Source organism: Scylla paramamosain, chromosome 47 (assembly GCF_035594125.1).
Source record: "Scylla paramamosain isolate STU-SP2022 chromosome 47, ASM3559412v1, whole genome shotgun sequence".
Lineage (NCBI taxonomy): Eukaryota > Metazoa > Arthropoda > Malacostraca > Decapoda > Portunidae > Scylla > Scylla paramamosain.
Window position 1 is genome coordinate 3782501 of NC_087197.1, and position 7500 is coordinate 3790000.

A 7500-nucleotide genomic window follows, 5' to 3' on the forward strand; every position below is an offset into this window, starting at 1 on the left:
ACCCAATACACCAAACATCTACTTCTACATTCTACAAACTTCAAACTATCACTATCATCATCCTTCTTTTGAACCACACACACACACACACACACACACACACACACACACACACACACACACACACACACACACCACACACACACACACACACACACACTCACACACACACACACAAACACCCATATCTTATACAGCCCCACACATAAACACCCATATCTTAATACACCCTGAAACCCTAAACACACACACACACACCACACACACACACACACACACACACACACACACACACACACACACACACACACACACTCACCAGATTGTACTCAGTCTTGCCCACATTGCTGGTCAGCGGGACCCCAAAGAACTCGTGGTTGGCCGAGTCGAACTGCAGCCAGGAGTCGGGGGAGATGGGGGCAAGGTTGGCAGTAAGCAGACGCATCTTCAGCTTGTGTGAGTCCCCATCCTCCAGGTCATAGCAAGTGTCCTGGCAAGGGAGGGCAGGTCAGGTCAAGTCAGGTCACACTTTGGTATCTGACATGTGTTTTTTTAGGGGGTCAGATAGATCCATGGAGAATTAGTGGCCTAAGAACACCGCCCCCATCCCCTGAAACCTTAGTGGAGTCAAGAAAACTGTATATACATGGTCACAAACATTTAAACTTATTTTTTTTTTTTTTTTTTTTTTACGTCTAGTTTTTCCCTAGTCTGTTAGGGCTGAGACGGTGCCTCCTGATGAAGGACTTTTGGATTTGGCATTTGGGAACCGTTACCCCGAGTGGATGCCCTTCCTACCCTCGGACCGTAGCCAGGATTCGAACCCGTGCGCCTGATGACCACTTGGCCCCCAAAGCAGCGCGCGGTGCCACTGTACCACGGCGGCTCCCAAACATTTAACTTATCAATGGACTAAATATGATAAAGGGAAAAGTGATGAGCGCAAGTAAACTGCCTCTCACTGCTGCTGCTGTTGCTTGAATTTCTGAAACCGTGGAAACTGAAACTGTGGAAACTATAACTGTGGAAACTGAAACCTTGAAAACTTGAAACCATGAAAATTGAAACCTTGAAACTGAAACCATGGAAACTGAAACCTTGAAACTATAACCGGGGAAACTGAAACCTTGAAACTGGAACCAGGGAAACTGAACCTATGAAACTATAACCGGGGAAACTGAAACCTTGAAACTATAACCGGGGAAACTGAAACCTGTGGAAACTGGAACTGGGAAAACTGAACCTGTGGAAACTGAAAACTGTGGAAACTGGAACCGGGAAAACTGAACCTGTGGAAACTGAAAACTGTGGAAACTGGAACCGGGAAAACTGAACCAGGGAAACTGAACCTGTGGAAACTGAAAACTGTGGAAACTGGAACCGGGAAAACTGAACCGGGGAAACTAAAGCATGGAAACTGAACCCATGGAAACTTGAAACCATGAAAATTTAAACCATGCCTAACAAGAGATGACTGTATTTACACCAACCCTGACACCCCGACACCACAACACACCAGCCCCTGCACACACCCACACCTGCCACCCCACACCCACCCCACTCACCTCAGGCACCTGGAAGCGGAGCAGAGTGCCGGCCGTGGCGTTGAGGAGGTCAATTGGGTTCCGCATGATTGGCTCTCCATCCTCTGGCTCCTCTGAAGGGATGAGAGTGACAAGGTGAGCCAACGAACACTTACCCATGTCGTTGTTTGTACGCACACACATATACACACAGACGTACAGACACACACTACAAATTCTTTCGACTTTAAAATGACTCTGACTTGTAATCTCGGGGAGAAAAGTGACCTAAATCTTGTCTAGGGGGAGAAAAGTACCTCAAAGCTACTGGGGGTGTGGGAGCTTACCAGGGGGGGGCCATGGGTGTTCTGGGGCCACCTGGCTTGGAACGCAGGACCTCACAGTGACCCATGTAGTGAATATGTACACGCATCAGCTGAAATTCTGGCCTGAAAGCTTCCTTGACCTCCCTTGTCATGCCGTGGTCTTCATTGCCCACCACCACCTGCAGCATTGTTAGGTTAGGTTAGGTTAGGATAGGGTAGGGTTGGGGTAGGGTGGGGGTGGGGTGGGGTGGGTTGGATTGGGGGTTGAGTTTGGTTGGGTTTGGTTAGGCTAGATTAGATTAGGTTAGGTCTCTCTCTCTCTCTCTCTCTCGTCTCTCTCTCTCTCTCTCTCTCTCTCTCTCTCTCTCTCTCTCTCATATTTTCCTTTCTTTGCCTCCTCTTATTTTTCTTTCCTTTTCATTCCTATTTAGTGATTTTTTTTTATTATTAATTCTATGTATTTTCGCTCTTCCTCATTCCACTAACTTTCCCACAATATTTTCTCTCTCTCTCTCTCTCTCTCTCTCTCTCTCTCTCTCTCTCTCTCTCTCTCTCTCTCTCTCTCTCTCTCTCATTCACAAACAAAAAATAAACAAAACAACAAAAACAAAAACTGAAGAAAAACAAAAACAAAACTAAACATCACACACACACACACACACACACACACTTTGACCCCTCTCCCTCTCCCTCTCCCTCTCTCACCTCAGCCACTGCCTCCAGGTCATCGGTGGGGCAGAAGGTGGAGCGGGAGTCTGTGAGGGAGGTGTTGGTCCATGTGAGTTTGGTGGGGCTGGTGGAGATGGCACGGACATTGATGTTGTTTGTGTCAGGGTCTCCGTACAGCTGGGCTATCTTCTCCACCACTTTTACCTGTGGAATGGTGGGTGGATGAGTGGTGGGGGGTTAGCGGTTGGGTGTGTGATGTGGTGTGGCTGTGTTAGTGATGTGGAGTGTGTTTGGTGGGTTAGTGGAATGGTAACTGGAGTGATGGGTGGTTGGGTGAGTTAGTGAATGGGTGGGTGGTGGGTGATGTGTGGATGGGTGTAGTAGTAGGTGGAGTGATGGGTGAGTGGATGGGTGGTGGATGTATAGATGGCAGACAAGTGGTAAGATTAATAATTCAGCCTCTGCAAATCTTTCTCTTAATTCACTCACTCATTCGCCATTTTCTTGTCTTTATTAGTTGATCTTTAAAATATACACACTCTGATTCATATATTCATTTTTTCATTTCCCAATCACTCACACACTCAGCCTGTCCCTCACTCATTAAGCCTTTCCCTCAATCTTTTACTCACTCAATCAGTCCTTCCTTTCTTCCCTCACACATTCATTAACCTTCTCCCTCCCTGCCTCACTCAAACATTAGCCCCCTTCCTTCACTTCCTCCCCCTCTCCCTCTCCCTCCACCACTCACCTGCCAATTCAGAGAGATGACAAATTTGTACTCGTAAGTCTTCTCAGTCTTAAACACGGCAGAGAAACGATGGTTGTAATTTCTTCCTTCCTTTGGCTGCTGTACGTGAATTTTAACAGTCTCCACACCAATCTTTCCATCCCTGTCCATGGCCTCCAGCAGGTATGTGTAGTGGCCAATGTGCTTCTCTAGGGGCCTTGAGGGAGACAGGTGTGTTAGTGGGGGGGTGCATCTGGGGTGGTGGGGTGTCTGCTTGGGGTTTGTGGGGGGATAGGGGTGGTGGTGGGAGTTTGTGTGGGTGGTGTAAAGGGTCTCTCTCTCTCTCTCTCTCTCTCTCTCTCTCTCTCTCTCTCTCTCTCTCTCTCTCTCTCTCTCTCTCTCTCTCTCTCTCTCACTCATTACAATATAGATAACTAAATAACCAAAACAAACAAAGACCTCTCTCTCTCTCTCTCTCTCTCTCTCTCACTCAGACCTTCCCTCTCCCTCTCTCCCTCTCCCACTCACAGGGCATAGATCTCCTTAGAAGTGGTGTTGAACTGGATCCAGGAATTATAACCTATCTCCTTCCCATTGCTGTCCTTGAAGTGAAGATCAAGATTTCTCGTGTCTCCGTCCTCGAAGTCCTCAAAGGTGTTGCTTGGTATGGGCAGGCGGTAAACATGGCCGGCAGTCTGTGGGGGGAGAGGGGTGTCAGTGGGAATGTGAAGGGGTGTAGGGGGGTGACGGGGCTGATTTCTCTGTGTTTGTGTGTTGGTTTTGTATTTTTTTTTTGTATTTTGGGGATGTTTATGGGACTTGTTTATGTTTCTTAGGTTTTTTTAGGGATTGCAAGTGTTGGTTGGGGTTGTCCGAGTGTCCGAGTGTTGGTTTGGGGTGTCTGAGTGTCCGAGTGTTGGTTTAGGGGTTGTCTGAGTGAAAGGGGTTTTAAGGGAGTCTGAACGTTGGTTTGGGGTCTACAGGGGGTCTGTATGTTCACTGGGTCTTCTGGGGCTCTTCTGGGACCTTACATATGTCCCTTAGGGCTTTCCAAGTACTGGGCATCTTCATTGGGTCTTTTTATCATTTATTTATTTATTTTTTTCTTTAGATATTCCTTTGTGCTTTATTTGCTCTGCCACCGTGAGTGCAGTGAAGCTTTTCATTGTTTATTTCACCTTTATTTACTTACTTCAGTCTTTTTCACTGCCCTTGGCCAGATTCCCACTTACAAATAAAAGAAAAATAAATAAAAATAAATAAATAAAAAAAATATCCGTTCTTTACCTTACATTGATAAAAACACCTAAAACCATTTTAACAACACCTAACAATGATAAGGCCACTTAACAACTACACAACAACCTCTGACAGTCACTAAGCCACTTAACAACCATTTAACAAGACCTAACCTCTTAACCACTAAACAAACTATTTAACAACCTTGGACAGTCATTAAACTCCTTAACAAACATTTAACTACACCTAACAATGATAAAATCCCCTATTATTTACTTAACGACTCCATGATAGTCATTACACCACTTAACAACTACACAACAACAAACTGACACCCATATAACCAGCCAGCAATGAGAAACAAGGCCAAAAACCAGCTTAAAATTTTACAGAAGAGCAATATAACCCACCAAACAACCATTTAACAACCTAACGACTCTCTAATGACCCACTTAGTGCCAGTACTCACCCATCACCAACAAAACACCTTTAAACTTTACCAAATGATGATAAAAATCCTTAAAAGCCACTTTACAACACCAGATGACCCTCTAACGATCTAACGACCCCAGTACTCACCCATCCAAGCTTGGGGATCCTGTTCTTGACCCTGGGTGGAGAGTTCATCATACCCGTTTCTGTCTCGGTGTGGGTGTGGACTGATGAGGGGGCGATGGGCTGGGTGGTGACGGGGCCAGGCTGCGAGGCGGTGGTGGTGGCAGTCAGTGGTGTGGTGGTGGTGATCTGTAGGAGAAGTAGTGATGAGAAGGTGTGTGTGTGTGTGTGTGTGTGTGTGTGTGTGTGTGTGTGTGTGTGTGTGTGTGTGTGTGTGTGTGTGTGTTTGTCTTTACATGGCCTAACCTAACTTGACTTAACTACCCTAACCTAACCTAAATTAACTTAACCTAATCATTACATTTATAGTACTTTAGACATCAACATAACTCACCCATCCCATCACCCCTCCCTCCCAGACCCCTCCCAGACTCACAGTGGCAGAGGGCTGAGACACAATGGAGCCCTCTAGGTTGGGGTAGGGCAGTCCCGTTGGGTAGGCAGACTCATAGGCCACAGTAGGGCTGGCCTCGAGAATTCTTGTTGGTTTCTCGGGGACCTGGAAGAGTAAGGGAAGAATGACATAGGGGAAGGGAGAGTAGGAGAGTAAGTAACAAGGGAGATAAGGCAACTATACTTTGCAACACTTCAGCAGCACACCTTTACTGCATTCCAAAGGCTCTGGTTGAAGTGACGTGGGTTTTCAAGGGTGTTTTTACGTTTCCAGTGGCAGATTAACAAGATTTCTGCATTATTAACAGGAGAAACACTCATCTAAATGGCTATGGTTGAAGTGACGTGGGTCTTCAAGGGTGTTTTTAGTTCTAGTGGCAGATTAACAAGATTTTTACATTATCAACGGGAGAAACACAACACAAACACTGCACCTGTAACTGTAGGGGCAAGAAGTGGAGAAAAACAAGACAAACACATCCAAACACATGGCACAAACACCAACACACACACACACACACACACACACACACACACACACACACACACACACACACACAAAAAAAAAAAAAAAAAACATTAAGACCCCCAAACACAGTAAAAACACCAGAAAACACACAAACACACCAACACACACACTCACATAAACTGGTGTAGAGATGAACACAGGAGAGAAATGAAGAGAAGGATCTGGATGCACACGGGGGCCAGAAGGGGGGCTGGGGAGGAGTGTTGCTGAGGAATCTGGGAATGTTGGAGTGGCCAGACTAGGAATCACCCTCGTCTCTGGTTCTGGGTCTATTCCGTAGTCAAAATTAATGACCCTCCCGTTCTCTCTCTTGGTGTCCTCGTAAATGTAATCTTCATAGTCATATTCGCCATTGTAGTCATAGTTAGCATAGTCGCCATACTCGCCGTCCTCGTAGGTGTTCAGGCCGTAGTCGCCAGAGAAGTCTACCTGGCGGCGCACACGGTTTGACTTGGGGTTCACCTGTAGGGGTTAAGTTAGGTTAGGTTAGGTTAGGTTAGGTTAGGTTAGTTTGGTTTGTGTTGGTTTGGTGTGGTTTTGTTTGGTGTAGTGTGTGTTGTGTTGTGTTGTGTTGTGTTGTGTTGTGTTGGTTTGGTTTGGTTTAGTGTGGTGTGCTTTGGGTTGGTTTGGCTTGGTTAGGTTAAATCCAATGGGTGTTTACAAAATGTTAGATTAAGTGAAACATTTAAATCTATACAACAACAATAATAATAATAATAATAATAATAATAATAATAATAATAATAATAATAATAATAATAATAGAAGAAAGATAGACAAGGATAAATAGAAATAGACAGAACCACATAAATATAATAACTAGGCAAACACACACACACACACACACACACACACACACACACACACACACACACACACACACACACACACACACACACACACACACACTCTAAGGATTACTACAGATTACAGCTCTCCTGACCTCAGAGTGACTTAGTATGTAATTCAGTGCGTAATCTATATAATCTTTTCACCCTTTCAATCCTTCCTAGCAGTCTTAAGTGAAGTGGGTCAGGTGAATAAGGTGTGTGTGTGTGTGTGTGTGTGTGTGTGTGTGTGTGTGTGTGTGTGTGTGTGTGTGTGTGTGTGTGTGTGTGTGTGTGTGTGTGTGTAGCAGCAGTAGTAGTGATAACATATACTTTCTCTTTCCATCTCTGTCTCTCTACATCCTCCCTACACCTGTTTGCCTCTCTACACCTTCCCCACACCTACCTATCTCCACATATCTTCCCTACACCTGCATGCCATTACACCTCAATTAAGACACATGTGAGGGCAATGAAATCCCAAAATATTTTATAAATCTTGCACTTATATCAAATTCTTCACTACTACTACTGCTACTACTACTACTACTACTATCCATAAATGCCCCTCACACCTGATCTTCACTACCACAACTATTCATCAGTGTCTTGCCATCTTATCTTCACTATTTTCTTTTACAAGCTTCTG

The 7500-nt window shown here is 45.2% G+C and overlaps 1 protein-coding gene and 1 long non-coding RNA gene across 3 annotated transcripts in view; both read right to left on the reverse strand.

Moving 5' to 3' along the window:
- The window catches only part of LOC135095007 (dystroglycan 1-like), a 57096-nt gene that overhangs the window by 1671 nt on the left and 47925 nt on the right, over window positions 1–7500 (reverse strand). The window contains 9 exon segments of the mRNA XM_063995602.1: window positions 320–490; window positions 1566–1639; window positions 1812–2028; window positions 2555–2722; window positions 3270–3465; window positions 3777–3943; window positions 5067–5231; window positions 5479–5601; window positions 6139–6486. Coding sequence (XP_063851672.1) covers window positions 320–490; window positions 1566–1639; window positions 1812–2028; window positions 2555–2722; window positions 3270–3465; window positions 3777–3943; window positions 5067–5231; window positions 5479–5601; window positions 6139–6486 — 1629 coding nt within the window.
- LOC135095008 (uncharacterized) lies at window positions 503–1553 on the reverse strand. Of its 2 annotated transcripts, XR_010264022.1 has the most exons (3): window positions 1244–1553; window positions 902–1154; window positions 503–665 (listed from the first exon to the last, which is right to left on the reverse strand). It is a non-coding gene; the product is annotated as an uncharacterized LOC135095008 (long non-coding RNA). The 2 variants fall into 2 exon arrangements; XR_010264021.1 differs by lacking the exon at window positions 503–665 and having other exon boundaries at window positions 704–1154.